This window comes from Carassius gibelio, chromosome A22 (genome assembly GCF_023724105.1).
Source record: "Carassius gibelio isolate Cgi1373 ecotype wild population from Czech Republic chromosome A22, carGib1.2-hapl.c, whole genome shotgun sequence".
Classification (NCBI taxonomy): domain Eukaryota; kingdom Metazoa; phylum Chordata; class Actinopteri; order Cypriniformes; family Cyprinidae; genus Carassius; species Carassius gibelio.
Window position 1 is genome coordinate 3714607 of NC_068392.1, and position 20943 is coordinate 3735549.

The 20943-nt window shown below is 37.9% G+C and overlaps 1 protein-coding gene across 6 annotated transcripts; it reads right to left on the reverse strand.

Annotated features, from left to right (window-relative positions):
* Nucleotides 1-5097: 5097 nt before the first annotated feature.
* On the reverse strand, nt 5098-18949 carry LOC127942844 (piggyBac transposable element-derived protein 4). 6 transcript variants are annotated; one of them, XM_052538830.1, is made up of 4 exons: nt 18728-18930; nt 16673-16777; nt 5965-7131; nt 5098-5872 (listed from the first exon to the last, which is right to left on the reverse strand). In XM_052538830.1, exons 1-4 carry the CDS (start codon nt 18877-18879, stop codon nt 5440-5442), a joined length of 1857 nt encoding a protein of 618 aa, XP_052394790.1. In that variant the 5' UTR covers nt 18880-18930; the 3' UTR covers nt 5098-5439. The 6 variants fall into 6 exon arrangements, with proteins under 6 accessions (XP_052394790.1, XP_052394791.1, XP_052394789.1 ...); XM_052538834.1 differs by lacking the exon at nt 5965-7131 and having other exon boundaries at nt 5595-5733; nt 5834-5872; nt 15506-16777; nt 18728-18948; XM_052538832.1 differs by lacking the exons at nt 16673-16777; nt 18728-18930 and adding an exon at nt 9815-10264 and having other exon boundaries at nt 5595-5733; nt 5834-5872; nt 5965-7242.
* Between the last annotated feature and the right edge of the window lie 1994 nt (nt 18950-20943).

Genomic DNA, 20943 nt, shown 5'->3' on the forward strand with positions numbered 1-20943 from the left:
TCAATTAATTTCTCAACTACTTTTTAAGTGTCAAATAAAATTTTATCAACTAGGCATGTCAAATTAAGTAAAATATTATAAAATAACATTTACAGTGGGTATGGAAAGTATTCAGACCCACTTAAATTATTGTTATATTGCAGCCATTTGCTAAAATCATTTAAGTTGTTTTTTTTTCCTCATAATGTACACACAGGAGAAAAAATGAACTTATATTATTTATATTTTCTTTTGTTACCAAATTCTGTGTTTTATTTTTTCTTAAAGTAACCTTGTGATTTTTCATACAAAGGGGAAGTACTAATTAAAACATGGAAGAAATGTTGTCATTTAATCCAAAAAAATTTTTTTTAGAAAATATTATTATTAATATATATTAGTGCTGACATTACTCTTCATTCAGTCTGCCACAAGAAACAGCAACATTAAAATCATGAACTCAAATGTCATTGTTAAAAAAAAAAAAACAATGACTGTAACAGTGCGTAAATCAGACCTTTCTGTAACGCAAACGTTAATAAGCTTAAACGAAAATAACGAAATAACTGTCAATCACTCCTGTACGCGTGCATCACTGTCCTCCTCGCAGCTGCAGCAACTTGCGCTCTCTCTCTTCATCAAGCTTTAAAACAAAAAGGGGACAAAAAGATCATATTGTCTTTGTGCATAGGCTATAGATTAATTAGATAAATGAATATCTAAATTTGTGCCTTGCCATCTACAGTATTTGTTTAGAACTTAGAAAAAAGATGCTGCAGCCAATGAGCAGCCAGCGGGGGCTGCAGGACGACTCAACCTCCGCAGACAGTTTTTAATGTTTATCAGACAATAAATACTCAAGATTTTGCTTTAGTATAACTCACAACGAGTTTCACACACCTTCTCCGGCCACGTTGAGTTGTTGACACTTAACAGTGGGAAAAGCGACACATGCGCAGTGGTGGACAGTAACGGAGTAGCTTTACTTCGTTACTGTACTTAAGTAAATTTTTCAAGTAGCTATCTGTACTTTACTGGAGTAGTTTTATTTTGAGTAACTTTTACTTTTACTTCACTACATTCCAAAGCATAAGATCGTACTTTTAACTTCACTACATTTCATAAAACATATCATTACTCCCTATAATATATCACGTGCTCCGACACGCAGAAGCGGTGTCTGATTCATCATGAACGAACTGAGTCTTTTCAAAATAAACCTTTAAATCGGATCGTGAATCGCACCAAACGATTCATTTACGAATTAGAATGATCCGATTGCAGCTGTTCTGGAGTCGACCACTCACTGATTCAAATGAACCGTTTAGTGTGAGTCTACAGAAGTAAGAACCGTGAGATCTTGTGAGCGCGTGCGTCTGATGTTGCTAAAAGTAAGTTATTAATGTCGGAATTTAGGATTAACTATTGTAACTGAAAATGATATTTTTTATTATTTATTTTATATATTTTATTTTGATAATTTAGAATTATTACTGAAATACAACCTTTTTTGTTTCAAACAGTTCATTGAACAATAATAAATGAAGTACCTGAAGCTGACAATGAAGTAAATGTATAATAATTAGCAAAGATGATTAATTTAGCGCTGTAAACGCGCATGTGAGGGGCGGAGACGCGCCGCGGAGCGTCAGACGCGCTTGAGGACCAAACACAGCTGAGCGGTAGGAAACTTCACTCCTCTTATTATTTCTCTTTTACTATAGCGATTTATTTTTAGAAACGTGATCTGAGTCTTTCATAGAGTTGTAGAGTTAGAGTTATTAGAGAAATATAATTATTTTTTACATTCTTTGGTCGAAGTTTTCAGATCGGCGATTCGGAGCCTGTTCGCGACTCGGTTGATTCAGATCGGGACTTCAGAGCCTGTTCGCGACTCGGTTGATTCAGATCGGGACTTCTGGACTTCGGAGCATTTTCGCGACTCCGTTGATTCAGATCGGCACTTCGGAGCATGTTCGCGACTCGGTTGATTCAGATCGGCACTCCGGAGCCTGTTCGCGACTCGGTTGATTCAGATCGGCACTTCGGAGCCTGTTCGCGACTCGGTTGATTCAGATCGGCACTTCGGAGCCTGTTCGCGACTCGGTTGATTCAGATCGGGACTTCGGAGCATGTTCGCGACTCGGTTGATTCAGATCGGCACTTCGGAGCCTGTTCGCGACTCGGTTGATTCAGATCAGGACTTCGGAGCATGTTCGCGACTCGGTTGATTCAGATCGGCACTTCGGAGCCTGTTCGCGACTCGGTTGATTCAGATCGGCACTTCGGAGCCTGTTCGCGACTCGGTTGATTCAGATCAGGACTTCGGAGCATGTTCGCGACTCCGTTGATTCAGATCGGCACTTCGGAGCTTGTTCGCGACTCGGTTGATTAAGATTGGGTCTTCGGAGCATGTTCGCTACTCGGTTGGTTCAGATCGGCACTTCGGAGCCTGTTCGCGACTCGGTTGATTCAGATCAGGACTTAGGACATGAATGTTTATTCAGAACGGTACTGAAAATAAGTAAATATTGTAGCTGATGCTAAATGTCTAGCAGGCTTGCTGGTGCTAACTTGAGGTAATTTTTATAAATAATGTCCAAATATTTTTATTCAACCACCTATAATATCTATCTATCTATCTATCTATCTATCTATCTATCTATCTATCTCTCTCTCTCTCTCTCTCTCTCTCTCTCTCTCTCTCTCTCTATATATATATATAGATAGATAGATAGATAGATAGATAGATAGATAGATAGATAGATAGATTACATCTGGGAAAAGAAAGGATGTGATGTTCATAACATGGTTACTACAGTAATTATCAAAGAGGGGAAGAGATGGACCCCGTTTGGCCAGGGGTGTTTTTACACCGCAGACAAGGTTTGAGAAGGAAAAAAATAATTAAGAAAATATAATTATATTTTCCTTAAGATGTTCTTCCTAACTGCAGGCCTTATTATCTTGTCATATATAACTGTGGTGTTCTGTAAAACCACAAACTTTAAAATACTTTTTTCTTACTGGTGAAGATCAGATTATCATCTGTTTTCTCTCAGGTACATCACAGTGTAAGCTTCACAGTGAACATTACTCTCGTAAGCGTAGTCCATATCAACAACAAAAATATATCTAGACTCCATATAGTGGTTATTTTGGAAAAAGGTATTTTGAGCAGTAGGATTATAAAAAAAAAAACAAAAAAGTGCTAATATAAAATTAAATTAGCCTATATAAAATTGCAAACATCTATCTTTCAGTACTTTTTTACTTAAGTACATACAAAATTGAGTACTTTTGTACTTTCACTTGAGTAAAATTGAAAAAGGAGTACTTTTACTTTTACTGGAGTAGTATTTTATTATTCGTATCTGTACTTTTACTCAAGTACTTGATTTGTGTACTTCGTCCACCACTGCACATGCGCTATTCACTTGGATAATTTAAGGGTGAATGGGTAATGTAGTTTCTGCTCTGGGTGGGATGAATTAGGAAGCTTGCATTGTGAAGGGCGCTCTGAAAATCGGCAGTGCAGGTAAAAGATTAAAACCTCTATTAAAACAGATGTCCAAATGAGCGTACCGGTACGCTACAAGCACGTTCTGGGCGCAAGGAGAGGTGGCGGTACGCTCAAGAGCTATATTTGGAAGTGAAGGTACTGAGTACTGGTGCGTATCGGCCCACTTAAAGCACTGGCAATGACTATACTTTGGAATTTTTTTGCAGTCCACTTAGAATTCAACATGGAAATCATTTTTTATTGGCATTGATTGTTTTGAAATTCAAATGGTACTTACATGCCTGTGTTTTTATTTCTGTAATAAATATGGCTTTCAAGCCAACAGTTAATTTGGAGGATATTGATGGTTTATTGCAGGTATGTTGTTTACATGAGAAAATCTGTGTTACAAGTTAAACAAAAATTCCAATAAACAATCATATTTTGAATTTAAATAGTTTCTTTGTCTTGAGTTTACATTAATTATTTACATTTTACATTTACATATCCAAAAAGTTTCAGTCTTTTAATTGCGATTAATTTTAAAAAATTGTGCGATTAATTAGTTAATTTTTTTTAATCGATTGACAGCACTAATATATATATATGTATATATATATATATATATATATATATATATATATTGATATATAAGTAACAGTAGGCTTTGTACATTCTACTGAAAAATACTAGTATCGAATTTTGACGGGTTGCTGCGACTAAAAAGACTATTTTAATTCAAGTCATTAACTAAAAACTAGGGGGAAAGTTCCCAGTATGGATCCACATTTAGGGGGTGGAGAAAGTTGGGTTTAGGGGTGGGGGGTTGATTTAGGTATATGTAAGGTGGGGGAAGTACTTTGCTACTCAAATCTAGACCAGAGCAATTGACTTTTGCGGCTTGATATTTAGATAACGTACATATCGAGATTAGATTTAAGTGAAAAGACCAACATTTGATTGATTTATTAATTCAAAGTTTAACAAAATCTATGACATTACACGTTAAATTCTGTTTTTGTGACTGGATAAAAACCACACTTCGTAATTTCCCCGCTCACCATGCGTCCACTTGCCTGATGTGAATATAATATATATTAAAAATCACCTCAGGTGAAAGGGAGTGTAATGCAAATATGTGTGTACGGTCTGGACGAGGATATCGGCACGTTCTCGCAAGACCAGTCAGATCTCGCGAGGCACATCGGATCTTGTGAGATCTCTTCAAACACCTAATACCTAAATATATAATAAACATTATAACGTGATAAAAATTGGCGATTATTTAAGCATCGGTCTGATAAATGTTAGAAGCTGCCTGTATTCCTAGAAGTTCAATCATATCCAGATTCAACTCAAATTTTACATTTGATTATCATTTAAGTGATTTTTTTCATAAAAACATAATTATGCAAGCTAATGATGTGGTGGAGCATTTCTACAGTAAATAGGTAAAGTACCACATATCCTCAAAAGCATAAAAGGCCTATGCATTGTATTATATATTATACAATTGCACTCACTCTCGCTCCATATAAATATAAAATTCCAATAAACTATTTTAAACTGAGATTGAGAAGCACACACAAGAACAAGAAATATACAATTGTTAGAGGTAGAATTACGTTGTACATTTATTTGAATTTATATCTCATACATGTACAACACAGTTGCAAAGCCTTCCAAACCTTCGCTAAACTGAGGGGAAACATAGTGGGAACAGACGTCGACACAACACCGGGCTCACACTACAAGATTTTTGGTTGGATCTTGCAGTTCTGGACAGATTTCCACAGTCTGCGACAAACCCCCAGTTCATCACCAAATCTGTGACCAATTTACGACCAATTCACACTAGTATGAAAATGTCATGCTCCAGTTCTGAGTATTGTCTTGTGCTTGATGTTGCACTCATCTAGGAGTTTCACACTAGACACAAAATCCCACTACTTTAGTCATTAATCGTTCTCATTCTCGCTACTGCTATCTGGGTTATGCCATTTTGTGAAACAGTCACGCTTAGGAACGAAGCAAAAAGGTATTTCACAAGTCACGCACATGACTGGAGTTTTGTTCTGGCAAACTTTGCATCTTCGTCTTCCACTGGTGCTGTCCCCACTGATGTACTTGGGCAAATGGGAGTATGGGGTAAGAGTCGCGCGTACTGGTGGAGGGGGAGATGCAAGCTCATTTACAAGCGCCTCCCTGAAGGCTTTCTGGGACATAGGCTTCTCGTTCTTCATCTTGGCCATCTGCTGGTGCAGAATGAAGGCATTGACTACAGCGATGTCCACAAAATGGAAAAAGAAGGTCCGATACCACCTTTGTGTCTTATGCAGAACTGAGTAATACCCTATAAGTGCGTCAGATAGATCCACTCCTCCCATGTGCCTGCAATAAGGAAAATTCATTAATTCATCATAAGATGTGTAATTTAAAAGGTACAAGAACAATCTTCACACCACTGAAAGAAATCTACTGACTTGTTGTAGTCCAGTACTGCGGCTGGAACGGGGAATTCCTGAGGACCCCAAACTCCATCGGCTCCTTTCACATTTCTCTTTATGGTGTCCCCATTAAAGGCTTTATGAAAGGTGGAGCACATCAGCACGTCCCTCTTGTCCTTCCACTCAACAAACAGCAGATCTTCTTCCCTAAACCAGCGAATATTGCCACGAGGAGCCTGTGTCTTTGAGTGGCCAATGCGGTTAGAGCGAACCGTGCCACAAGCCCAGATCTTTTTACGGAGCAGGTCTCCGAAAAGTTTGGGACTGGTGTAAAAGTTGTCAACAAACAGCTTGTAGCCGCTTCCCAACAACCTTTCATTAGCCAGAAGCATGACAGAATCATAGCTAATACCCTTGCTCTCCACCACATTGGCCTTTCCTTCATAAATGAAGAAGTCCCATGTGTAGCCACAGAGGGAATCCGCCAGTACAAACAGTTTGTACCCCCATCTTGTCGGTTTGTTTCTCATGTATTGTTTGAGTCCATTTCTAGCCTTTGAGGCCACCATTCGTTCATCAATGGCAATGTTCTGAAAGGGATGGAAAGAGGCTCTGCAGGCGTCCCTGATGTCCTGGTACAGCGGTTTGATCTTACACAGACGGTCGTATTCAGGTGTTCCCCTCTTCTTGTCATTCTCTGCATCCACTTTGGGATCACTAATATGGAGAGCCCGACTGATTGTAAGAAATTTTTTCCCAGTCATGATTCGTGCAGGATAAGGCAGACTGTATAAGTCTGATGTTTTCCAGTAGTCTGTCAGTGAGAAACATTTCAGCACTCCCATATAAATAACCAGTGCTATGAATGACTTCAGATCTTTGATTGTAATATCCTCCCATGGCATCTTCTTTCCATCTTGACGCATGGCTCCATTCGCATTTGTATTTTCTAAAATGGTCTTTAGCACTGATTTTGAAAAGAACAACTCAAAATACTGCAGAGGACTGCATGTTGCAGTGGAGATTAACTGTGGGCCGGGTGTGTTTTTAGGTCTGAATATTGGCTGTGTCGGCTCGATGTCAGGCTCATCTACACTTCTCCACTTCTTTTCAGAGATGCTTTTGGAGAAAGGTAGGGATCGTCTCGTGCTGCTTTTCCTGGCTTTCCCTTTGCTGCTTTGCACAGAGGCAGGGGATCCAGACCTGCAAGACTTTGCTGGAGACGGTGATACAGAAGACAGACCACATCTCTTCTTTTTACGTGGAGTGACCTCAGGATACCAGTCATCATCATCATCATTATCATCTGAAAACCTTTTGCATGAGGCAAGAAGAAAAAAAAAATATAATTGCATACGCGCTGGACTTGCTACAACAAATGAGTTACGCTACATTTCTGAATTTATATTCCTTATAATGTGTCTTTCAATAAGGTGTGCATTACAGCTGTATTGAAAAGCGAAATTGATTAATGAGCATGTGTAATTATAATAACACAAAATGTAGTGATTAAATTAACCACACTTGGTCCTTAAATAAATTTTTGGATGTATGACACACCCAGGTCTTGCACCAAGGATTGGAACGAGAATATATAACATCCATGCATGTTTTTGGGATATCACGATTCGCACAAACTTGCTACACATGTTGGAAATAATGAACACCTTTCTAAACATGTTTGGCGTTGTAAGTAATATGGTGAGCGATCTTCAGAAAACATGCTCTGCATTTATCTCATCCAAGTGCACAAGTCTGTTCATTCACTCCCTCCACCTACGCCAGTGCTGAGACTCAAACCCATGACCTTCAGGTTACAAGCCCAAATCACTAACCGTTAGGCCAAACTGCAAATAAACCTTTTAAAGTTTAATATTTTGAAAAAAAAAAAAAAAAAAAAAAAAACTTAATTTGTTAAATTCTAGCATTTAATAATGTCTAAATAAATATTCAATGGCAAAACCTAAAAAAAAATAAGTCAGGACAGTCAATTTGATTGTTATAGTAATTTTCACAGTGTATACAACACTCATAATGGAAGAATGCAAACACTATTCTCTTGCTGTTACAGACAGTTGAATTGGTTTCTTATGTATAATGGCAAGTTAATCTACACTGCTAATAACTCTATGCCAGAGACATGCACATTTTGAGGAGCCTTTTCATTTTTTTTTCTCAAAAAAAAAAAAAAAAAAAAACGTTAAATATATTAACATAATTTTGACTTACCAATTTATTTTAAATCCCTCCCATCCAAATGCATCATGACATTTCACTTTCAACAGATGTTTACAGAAGAATCAGTTCACGTAGAGACAATGGTCATTACACAATGTGAATGTCTTCTATGCTAGTTTCAAGTATATATTTAGAATAAATTACTGCACAAAGGAGAGAGTCATATTTTCACTAATAATTTATTTTAGTTTTTGGTGTTATTATAATATATAACACTTCCAAATCAACAAACATTACATTTAAAGGGAAATGACATTTAAATCAAGTCATTAACTAAAAACTAGGGGAAAGTTTCCAGTATGGATCCACATTTAGGGGGTGGAGAAAGTTGGGTTTAGGGGTGGGGGGCAGTGTTGCCAACTTCTTTCAATGGAAAGTAGCTAAACCCTGCCTGAAAAGTCGCTAAATGTCGCTAGATGACGTCATATGCTAATTAGCATATTCATGACGTAAGTGCGTCATATTATCTTGCCCTTTCTATGCTCACGTACTGCGTTTTAAGGCAGCCAAAATTCTCAATAAAAGTTTTTTTATTATTATATTTTAATGTTTCTGTTGTCCGTCAACGGAATTAATATTATAATGACTGAAACGCGGTCCATTAAGAATACATAACCAGCTCTCAAAGATGTTAATCTCTGCACTAAAATCCTATTCACGACATTGTCTAATGAAATCACATACACATAAGATTAAGATAATGATTGTACTGTGATTTCGGCAAAATTTTTATGTAAAATAGAGTTAGAAGCAACAGAATATATTTTTTTAACTGAAAGTGCTGCTTCTCTCTGCTCGCTGAACATAGCAGAAGCAGATGCAGAGAGAGAGAGGCGTGTGCGCACGCTGGGAGAGAGAGAGAGCGAGAGAGCTCGTGCGGCAGTACCGGAGAGTCTCAGAGACTAAATAAGGTCTGTCAAAAAAAGTCGCCAGATTTGTCGCTAGTCGCTTTTTTGGAAAAAAATCGCTATGGGGGTCTGAAAAGTCGCTAAATCTAGCGACAAAGTCGCTAAGTTGGCAACACTGGTGGGGGGATGGGTTGGTTTAGGTATATGTAAGGTGGGGGAAGTTCTTTGCTACTCAAATCTAGCCCAGAGCAATCCCAACTGCTCCGGTAAAAATCTCGAACCGGGTGATAAAATGCTTGGGTTTTTTGGGGGTAAAATTTGCATCCCAGGGGGTAAATATCACGTTATTGGGGTCGCTTCAACCCGAAAACCGCAGACTTGGCAACATTGGTGGTGATATTCTTGGGATATTTAGTTTATCCTATTCATCTGAAATGCCTTTTGTCAAAATGTGTAAAAACTAGCGAAGATATGGAGCTTAGAAAAGCATATAAATATTTCCGAACCAGACGTGCGCAAACGCACGCACACACATGCTATATTCATTTGTATATAATAATTTAAAAAAAATCCCCAGAAAAAAAGACTTTTTCTCGAGGAGGAAAAAAGGACAGGTAGCAAGCCCCCTTAGAGGTGTATGTTTGTACACGTGTTCATTAATTCATTGCGTGATTTGAATTGATTAGAATCCAAGCGAGACAAATTAACGGTTAAATCTATGTCTCATTCGATCAATCATTCATTCACGTGTGATTTTTGGCATGCACACTTTTCGTATAGGTATAGGGTAGTTAACTTACTCATCCAGAAGGGTTTCGAGATAATCGCTGGACATCTCCTCCACTGCAGAGTCCACGCTAGAAGCTACACTTTCACTGTCCGATGACTCATCCCATTCTTTCTTCTCGTGTTGCTCTTCATCTCTATTCACGCATTTCTCCGAGCCGTCCATAACGATATTATCCTTCCCTTTTTTGCGCGTATCCATCGTTAAAAGCAGCGCTAAACAGGGTCGCTCCAACAAACAGGAAAAAATGACCAAAGGGAGTTTTTTCTCCCCTCCCATATCATTGACCAGCTCCGCCCTGGAAAAACAGCAAGTATCCCGTATTTGTGGCCCTGATTGGATATTTTGAAATCAAGCACTTCACGCCCCCATGACAACAACATTTAAAATAATTTGAGTGTTAGTATCAATATGTTAGTCTTAAAGTAATTTATAAGGCAGTGTGCTCCAAAACCGTGCATAAATTCTTATTTAGAATATATAAAGCTTTGAAAACTTGTACTTCGTCACTTCCGCCAAAAACGGCTCAAAGATTTTTTGACGTCACATCGTACTTCATCGTCTCATCAAATCTACTGACCAGTCAAATGGTCTCAAGAATCCGAAGCGCCCGCCCCCTGCACTATAGACGGTTTGAACGGCAACAACATACACAAAAGTCACTGCGCATGCGCGCTTTTGTGGCCCTAACTTGGGATGGGCGATACCACAAATTTGTTTGCAATACGATACCGATACTTTTAATGGCCAGTATCATCGGTATCGAATGATACTTCTAGACTGAACTTTTAGATTATGAAATTTAATTATTATAGTACAATGGGTAATAATACTTATAACTTTTTATCTGAAATGCATTTTAACATTCAATACGCCTTAATTGCTACTTATTAGGTTATATTGTTTACACATGGTTAAAATATGTTTACTGTAGAGGTAGGTAATCAAGGAAATGAACAAATTATATAGTTAAACTATGTTTACTCTACCATGGTTCATCGTCATAATGGATTGTCAGTAATTGGCTGTTGCATGCATAAAATGCAAACTTTTTATTCAGAGAGTGTATGATTTATATTAACAATACAGAATATAACATGAGCAATGTGAACTTTTAACATTCAAATTTAAATAAATGTACTGCACATACTAGGGTACAATTTTAATAGTTTATTGTGAAATAACTCAAATGTATAGCCTATGTTTTTCCTGCATTGTTCTGGGCTACCTTTTCCAAAAAAACAAATGCTTTCTTATTATGCTGTGTTTACACCAAACGCGAATAGAGCGTCAAATTCGCGTCCACCGCGTCTAGTTTGCCGCTTGAAAATTTTGAATGCATTCACACGTCTAGAGCGAAATAGACGCGTATAGAAAGCAAAAGTTTGAAGCGAAATTGAAGCGCGTCGGGTGAAATCCGCTTCTTGTGGGAGGGGCAAGTGCTAGCGGTTGTCTGTTTGCAAGATGGCTGATATTGATCGAGCACTCTGGTCTTTTCCACTTTTTCCTGCACACGTCCTCTTAATAAACGCATTGGGTCTCATTCATGAAACACGAGCAGAACGAATTTTTGTGTAAATCGCGTGTAAAGTGGTTCTGGCGTAAATTTTCGGATTCATTAAAACGTTCGTATTTTCCAAATGTTAGTTGTTACGAAAGAAATCTACACCTGCTCCCAGTCACGCGTAAATAGTGCGTTTAACGTCTGAACGTTTTGCTCATTAATACTGCAGCATTTTAATTCTTAATCGGGTACATATTTACACAGCATTTTGAAAAAAAATATTATATATAGTAATTACATACGGTTTTTCTTTTCACTTCTGGGACTGTTCGATTAACAGATGAAACTCTATTAACATTGTCTGTAATATGCTGCCAAGCATCCTTTTTTTAGGACCTGATACGCCACTATGTACGCTTGAAAATAAAACGTGGCGTTTTGAATGAACTTCTGATAATAAAACTTCAATTTCTGCAGCTGAGAATTTTTAATTTTCATTCGCTTTTGAAAAGACGTGTTGGAATCATTCGTTTGGTGTCATAATATGATGCTCATATATAGTTGTCAGTCGGATTTAATGGGAGGGATTTATGGTAATTGAGAATGAGCGTGCACGCGCGTCCCATTTACGACTGATTGGAATTAATTAACACACACACACACATTTCACTATCACATCTGACGTTTACGAAGTTTTTGTGAATCAGGAGAAGAGTTTTCGGGAAGTTCTCTTTACGCGCAAATCACTCACATATTTACTCGTATATTTACGAATGTTTCATGAATGAGACCCATTATCTTGTTAGCGAAAAGTAGCTGTAGGCTATATTAGGGGGAAAATAGTTGTAAAAAAACAGCGGGAAGGCCGCGGGTCGATAAATGTGTACGTAACTCAAAAGTTAAATGTGTATTACAACACACTCTTCCAAGCGAGGTCCTTTTTATTCCTGAAATATGAACTTGTGTGTGATACTTGTGTCATAAAGCTCCAGTTGACTGCTCGCTGACAACATCATTTGTTCCTCCATTTTGAATGAGTGACTCCTGAACAGGCTCCTGATTGGTTAACGCGGCGCGAATTAAAAATTTTCAACTCGGGTGGCAGACGCGAATTCGCGTCCAACACATAAATGCACAAAAGCACAATTCGCGCGTAACGCGCTCTCTGTGATTGATTTGATTTTTATTTAATTGATTGATTCTGCCTTGTGTCCAGATGAGCAGGATAATCCTTTCCACACAATTATTTGCTAACATATGTTATTAGTCCAATTTAAGGCATATTGTAGGCATTATTTTTTGTTTAATAAATAAAAACAATTGTAAATAAAAAAAAAAATTAGTATCAATATTTTTTATTTGAGTATCGATATATTGATACTTCAGGATTGATTCGCACATCCCTAGCCCTAACTTAACTCCGGTAGACTTCCAAATAGAATCAATAACAACAGCTAAGAAGTCCCTCTAGAGTAGATTATTTTTGATAACAAGCAAAATATGTTTGCTGCTGCGTACATTAGATTTACTGAAAAATGTAAATGTATTCTCTGCCAGCAGGAGGTGCTTTAAAGAAACAGGTTTCTTCAATAACTGATGTACACAAAGCAGTGCTGAGCTCACAAACACTGCTTTATCAGGCATATAACATGCAAGATGAAATGAAAATTACATTGAAAATTTACTAGACTAATTAAAGAGAGTCTTCCTTTATGAATACTGTGATATGAAATACCCGTGCATCAATTTAATTTTTAATCGTGCAGTACGTGCTCATGTTTATTCAGCAAAGCCTTTTGGAAATTCGGTCAGTTTTGATATTGTGAGCGTCACAAATTATTACATTTATAGGAAACAAATCTCACAGCAAAACCACCTGAGCCCAACTTCAGTCTACTAGTCAACTTAACTTTAATTGCTTTTGTAAACGGCACTATAGCTAAACCGATAAACAAACACAGACAGGAAGTTAACTTAAGGACAGGCGTGTGCACCCGATGAAACGGTCTATTGGCAATTTTTTTTAAAGGGTAGGGGTTTACTATACATGCCCCACCCTTTTTTCCTGTTTCAGTTGAAATTATGTCACCACATATGAATAATGCAACATTCCAGACAAACGGTAACCCATGTTTTCCAAACTTTTACCCGTGAAAGTGCACTGGAATGGCAGTCAAACCCATGACTTCCCACCTGTGAACTCATGTCACATCAACAACAACAATGGCAACCCCTACGGATAAAATTGCCTACGGATGCAGTGTTTATGCAAGTGGTACACATTGAAAAAATAATTTTAGGACAACATAATGTTGCAATAAAATAAATAAGCTACAATTTCTTCTGGCCAGGAAGTTTGGCATAACTTGCCTGGAACGCTATAAATTCGTGGTTTGAAGTCTTGACGTACGGACTCAAAAACCTGCCTGGAATGCAGCATAATGTTGCATGTTTCAAGGTACTTAAAGGGACCTTTTAGTTTTATACCCCGAAGACATGTTTGCTACACAGGAGAGGACGTTTTTGAATGAACATGTCTACTGATGAAATAGGGGAAAGTGTGCGCTATGGAAAAAATATATGTTATGTATATGTTTGTGTGCATGCATATCCAAAAAGAGACTCTCTAAAAGAGCACTTTAAAACAAATGTGTTTAATGGCATGCAACAATTTACAAACAGCTCATACATCTCTTAAACTAGACAAAGACATTTCTAGACCTTTAGAATATATACAGTGATATATTGTGTTTTGAATGTCTATTCAGTTGCAAGACTAATATAAAGCACTTTTCTATCATCAGGTCACATAGCGCAGTATCTGACAGGGTTTGGTATAATTACAAACCGTTCTACGCAGAAAAGCTTCAGCAAAGCTAGCTAACGGTGCTCATGACAGGAGAGCTACAGTGGTCAAAAGGTTTTAGTCACATGACTAGCCACATATATTCTAATTTTGCAGCACCACAATGGACAAAGAAACTATAACTGTGTTAATAAGTCTGGATCGGTTCTGCAGTTTTAAAACACATGGTGTAAAAGTCTTGAATATACAGTTCCAGTGTGGTTCAAGTGCAAAAGAATATAAAGGGGAGTTTTTTTTTTCTTCGTATATCTACTTACAATGTGAATTCTTTAAAAACCTACCAGTCTTTTCCAATATTTTCCCAGTTTATCAGTTTTTATAAGCCTCAAATGCCTTTAGACTGCCAGACGCCTGTACTGACATGGGATTATGAAGCATTACTTTAGTATAAAAGAGTACAAAGATATTTTTATCAGTCAAAACTTCTAGAGAAAAATACTGTAGACACTAGAAAAAAAACACTTTCTAGAGGTCATGCGTCAACCACCTGCACCAAACAGTGTATACTTTGAAAGGCTATTCGTTCAACAGTACGCAGACTCTAGTAAATGATGTAGAACTTGGGCATTACTCTTCATCCACCTCATCATCTAATTCATGCCATTTAATGTAACAGTTACGCTTTGGAACAAAGCATAAATACACCTTGCAAGTTACACATACGACTGGAGTCTTGTTTGAGCACATTTTGCATTTCCGTCTTCCATAAGTGCTGTCCCCACTTAGGTAATCCGGCAGGTGGGATTCTGAAGTAGGAGTTGGGCGTACTCTTTCAGAGTCTTTTGCAGGCCCCGTTTCTGCAAGCCCTACAACAAGCGCCTCTCTGAAGGCTTTCTGGGACAGAGGCTTCTCGTTCTTCATCTTGGCCATCTGCTGGTGCAGAATGAAGGCATTGACTACAGCGATGTCCACAAAGTGGAAAAAGAAGGATCGATACCACCTTTTTGTTTTATGCAGAACCGTGTAATACCCTATAAGTGCGTCAGACAGATCCACTCCTCCCATGTGCCTGGAATAAGGAAAATTGTGATTTATTATAAGGTTTGTCATTTAATAACACAAGCAGTGTTGGGGAAAGTTACTTTTAAAAGAAATTGCATTACAGTATTGCATTACTTCATTAAAAATGTAACTAATTGCATTACTTGGTTACTTTTTATGAACAGTAATGCATTACTTTAATTTTGCATTACTTTTTGTCACCCCAGCTGCGCTTGTTTATTTAAATATATATCAATATCAGATATTTTCTTAAAAATTTAAAAGCAGGGCTGTCCTTATGGGGCCCTGTGCTTGACACCACTGCAACACACCACTGAAAGAAATCTACTGACTTGTTGTAGTCCAGTACTGCGGCTGGAACGGGGAATTCCTGAGGAGCCCAAACTCCATCGGCTCCTTTCACATTTCTCTTTATGGTGTCCCCATTAAAGGCTTTATGAAAGGTGGAGCACATCAGCACGTCCCTCTTGTCCTTCCACTCAACAAACAGCAGATCTTCTTCCCTAAACCAGCGAATATTGCCACGAGGAGCCTGTGTCTTTGAGTGGCCAATGCGGTTAGAGCGAACAGTGCCACAAGCCCAGATCTTTTTACGGAGCAGGTCTCTGAAAAGTTTGGGACTGGTGTAAAAGTTGTCAACAAACAGCTTGTAGCCGCTTCCCAACAACCTTTCATTTGCCAGAATCATGACAGAATCATAGCTAATACCCTTGCTCTCCACCACATTGGCCTTTCCTTCATAAATGAAGAAGTCCCATGTGTAGCCACAGAGGGAATCCGCCAGTACAAACAGTTTGTACCCCCATCTTGTCGGTTTGTTTCTCATGTATTGTTTGAGTCCATTTCTAGCCTTTGAGGCCACCATTCGTTCATCAATGGCAATGTTCTGAAAGGGATGGAAAGAGGCTCTGCAGGCGTCCCTGATGTCCTGGTACAGCGGTTTGATCTTACACAGACGGTCGTATTCAGGTGTTCCTCTCTTCTTGTCATTCTCTGCATCCACTTTGGGATCACTAATATGGAGCGCGCCAGAGATTTTATAAAATTTCCTCCCAGACATGATTCGTGTAGGATAAGGCAGACTGTATAAGTCTGATGTTTTCCAGTAGTCTGTCAGCGAGAAGCATTTCAGCACTCCCATATAAATAACCAGTGCTATGAATGACTTCAGATCTTTGATTGTAATATCCTCCCATGGCATCTTCTTTCCATCTTGACGCATGGCTCCATACACATTTGTATTTTCTAAAATGGTCTTTAGCACTGATTTTGAAAAGAACAACTCAAAATACTGCAGAGGATTGCATGTTGCAGTGGAGATTAACTGTGGGCCGGGAGTGTTTTTAGGTCTGAATATTGGCTGTGTCGGCTCGATGTCAGGCTCATCTACACTTCTCCACTTCTTTTCAGAGATGCTTTTGGAGAAAGGTAGGGATCGCCTCGTGCTGCTTTTCCTAGCTTTCCCTTTGCTGCTTTGCACAGAGGCAGGGGATCCAGACCTGCAAGACTTTGCTGGAGACGGTGATACAGAAGACAGACCAGATCTCTTCTTTTTTCGTGGAGTGACCTCAGGATACCAGTCATCATCAGAGGCTTCCGAAAGCCTGTCGTATTAAGCAAGAAAATGAAACAGTCAATATACAGGCACAGATGCGACACATTCAAAAATAGAATGAAGCTTCATAGTATAAACAACAAATAGTGTTAAAAAATCCAACAATTATTAAAGTTTACCTCAGTTTAGTTCAGTCACTAAACTTAATAAGTAGTATAAATTTTAGAACGTTTACCAATTATAAAACAAATTTATTAAAACTATAAAGCAGCTCCACAGAAGCCAGTACTATTATTATTCACCTCAACTCAGTACATGTTGTTTCGATTAATACTTATAAAGTAATGGTTAGTTAATTCTTAACATTACTTGAGTATAGAACAGAAATAAGAAAGAAGGGATTTTAACCATTGTGTGATATTATGGACATGTTTGTCTTTTGCAGTGTTTTTTTTTTATATAATTTTGCCAGTGTTAATGCCATACATTTTGGCAAAATTGTGTATTTCTCCTGGAATTTCAATATTTCACCCACATTTCCTTTAATAAATCTATTTTACACTAGGTACAAAAAAAAAGAGTTCCTCTCAGGACCTCAAGGACAAAAATGTCCTCATTGAAACCCATAAAAACATCAATTTTTAATCCCAGAGCAATTTAATTATAAAATTATGCAATATTTATTAATAGGCTTTTATTTAGTTGGCAAGGCTTCAAAATTAAAAATTTGTACTATTTCTAACTTTTTTGAAGTTTGGCATATAAAGCAAATACTAGCTTTATTACGGTTTTCAGCTATTAAAGAGTCAATTGGATAAATATGTATGTTGATATGGATGTCAGAGTGTGGTTTGTATGCATGTCCTTATTTTAGGTAATGTGTATGCCAGCGGAGCTTTGCTGGAATCTAATGGGAAAAGTTTGGTACTGCACCTCAACACTTTAGTGTTAGATCGTGTTTTTCCTGAGGTGTGAAACAAACATGATCTTTTAAAATTTGCATATAGGAGGGTAAGGAGCAGAGAAGAAGCCCTATTGTATATGTGCAAAAACACTATTGTCATGTTGATCAATCAAAGAGATATGCCCATGCTATGTTTATAGATTGCTTATCTGCATAACACCACATATTCTAATGGAAAGATTGTTTAAGCTGGGTGTGAATAACAGAGATGGGTTGAGTCTTTTGTAACCAGTAGATTACAATGTGTTAGGGTAAACTACTTTTTCTTCATCTATTGTTACCAACATACTATCTCCCCAGTGTTATTTTCCCTTCATACAAATGAATGTAGAGGTTTCTCATCTGCTTTTAATGTCAAATATGCAGACGATACAGCAATTGCTGGTTTTATCATTGAAAATTAAGTTGAGTATCGTAGAGGTGTAAATATAGTTTCCTTCAGCTAAACATCAGGAAAATTAAATTAATTAAGTTTTTTTTTTTTTTACTTCAGAACAAGAAGATACACTCATCAACAAATAACTGTTAATAATGAGGGCGTTGAAGTTGTAAATGAGTATAAATTAGTGGTCGACCAATATATTGCCAAGGACGATGTATCAGCATTAGCTGATAAGTTTTACTTTATTTTGACAGCGCTGATAATAAAATAATGAGGCTTTCTTTAAAATGAGACCAAGTCTGTACTCCCAAGCTTTACATTTTTATGGCAGTTTTTTTGGACATGGACATTTTTTTCCCTCTATGAATCTATGAGTAACTTTTTTTAATGAAACACAAGGGTTAATAAAACAATTCAAGATGCAACATAAAATTACTTTAAAACGAATATATATATATATATATATATATATATATATATATATATATATATATATATATGAAAAACTAGAATAATTTAAACTTGTATGGCGACCATTAAATAGTTAAATGCCCTCAAGACACTATTCAGCTCCAAACGAATTATCATGCTTATACTTCAATACATGTGGTATAAAATATATAAAAGAGGCTTTAAAAAGGTGTGTAACTTACCGATCCCAGAGGGGATCCAGATCATCGAGGAACATGTCTTCTGTGGAGTCATCACTATCATCCGACGGTTCCTCCAAAACGATCGCCTCGTCCTGTTCATCACTGATATTGCTCACACGCTCCTCAGTGTTGTCATGAACAGTTTCATCCATTTTCTTTGTATTAGCGCTGGACGCAAAATGCAAGTCGGCAGCTATCGCAGCAAATAAATCTCGCACAGACGACTTGCCGAGACTCTTGCTGAGAGTAACGCTGTCTCATTGGCTCCTTTTCTTTTGCGTCCTAATGTTATTGGCCAAAGCGCCAGGCAGCGGGAACCTGGAGGAAACCTGTATTCACGTGCAAACATCCACCATTTGGCCCGACTAGGCACAGTATGGACCTCCTATAGAAATGGCACCCCTATGAAGATCTCCAGCTCTAGTGATAGTGATGAAGCAATTTAAACAGCTGCTTTTAAAAGATTTATTTTATATATCGGGCAGATCTGAAAACTGACCGATATGGCTCGATATAAGAACGACAATGGCCTATAAAACATAAAAATGAAATTTCAACATTAATTTGGCATGCAGAATAGGTCCTGTCTTTGTATTAATTAAAAATGCATTAAAATAATGCATAATAATGATCTAATGGAATGAGAGTGAGAGGAGTAAAATTAACAGAGTGGATGGGGTGCTGCGCCAGATGACCTGGCCTCCACAGTCACCAGACCTGAACCCAATCGAGATGGTTTAGGGGTGAACTGGACCGCAGACAGAAGGCAAAAGGACGAACAAGTGCTAAGCATCTCTCGGGGAACTCCTTCAAGACTGTTGGAAGACCATTTCAGGTGGCTACCTCTTGAAGCTCATCAAGAGAATGCCAAGAGTGTGCAAAGCAGTAATCAAAGCAAAAGGTGCATGGCTACTTTGAAGAACCTACAATATAACATATTTTCAGTTGTTTCACACTTTTTTGTTATGTATATAATTCCATATATAATTCCACATGTTAATTCATAGTTTTGATGCCTTCAGTGTGACTCTACAATTTTCATAGTCATGACAATAAAGAAAACTCTTTGAATGAGAAGGTGTGTAATCTTACTGCACAAATAATAATACCACATTTAAATGAAAATACACCATTACAAATGTAACTTCTATATTAAAAATCTTCAAAGTTTGTAAGCATTAACTGTAACGTTAACAACCTTTTTAAAAGTAAAAGCACAAATTTTCTTAACTTTAGCTACTGCACCAAGAGAAAACATTACTGTCTACAGTGCTCCTGTAGTCTACCACTGAAAAATAGAGCGCCCTCTCGTGGCTGTAGACGGTAATATTTTCTCTTGGTTCTTGGTTGGTTCTAAATAAATGCGATTTACAATCCAGTGCGATTTATATGTTTTTTTTCCTCGTCATGACGTATTTTTGGACTGATGTGACTTATACTAAAGTGCGACTTATGAGGTGTGAGGTGAGGTGATTCTCCAGATCACACAGATGATGGCCAATCCGCCCCTGTTCGTGGATGTTTCGACATGGAAAGCAGTTCAGAATGGAAATATTGATATTTTATGTGTTAACAACATACTTTTCGTACCTTGAAGTCAGTAAATGTTATGAAATTAGAGAACTAAGCCAATAGTAGCGCTGGCGATCATGTGATTTGGATGGGAACTTCAGATTGTGAATCATTTGAGTATGTTCGGGAGTTCAGAGCCTGATTCATTTGAGTCAGTTTGGGAGTTCAAAGTTGGTTTGCAAATCATTTAAGTCATTTGGGGTGTTCGGAGTTATGGAGCGTGAATCATTTGAACCAGTTTGGGAGTTCGGAGCGGGTTGGCGAATCATTTGAGTCAGTTTTTGGGAGTTCCATACGGGATCCTGAATCATTTCAGTTAGTTGGGGAGTTCTGAGCGGGATCGCGAATAATTTGAATCAGTTCGGGAGTTCGTAGCGGGATCGCGAATCATTTGAGTTAGTTGGGGATCGCGAATCATTTGAATCAGTTCGCGAGTTCGGGGCGGGATCGCGAATCATTTGATTCAGTTCGGGAGTTCAAAGCGGGTTCTCGAATCATTTGAGTCAATTTGGGGATCGCGAATCATTTGAATCAGTTCGCGAGTTCGAGGCGGGATCGCAAATCATTTGATTCAGTTTGGGAGTTCAAAGCGGGTTGGCGAATCATTTGAGTCAATTTGGGGATCGCGAATCATTTGAATCAGT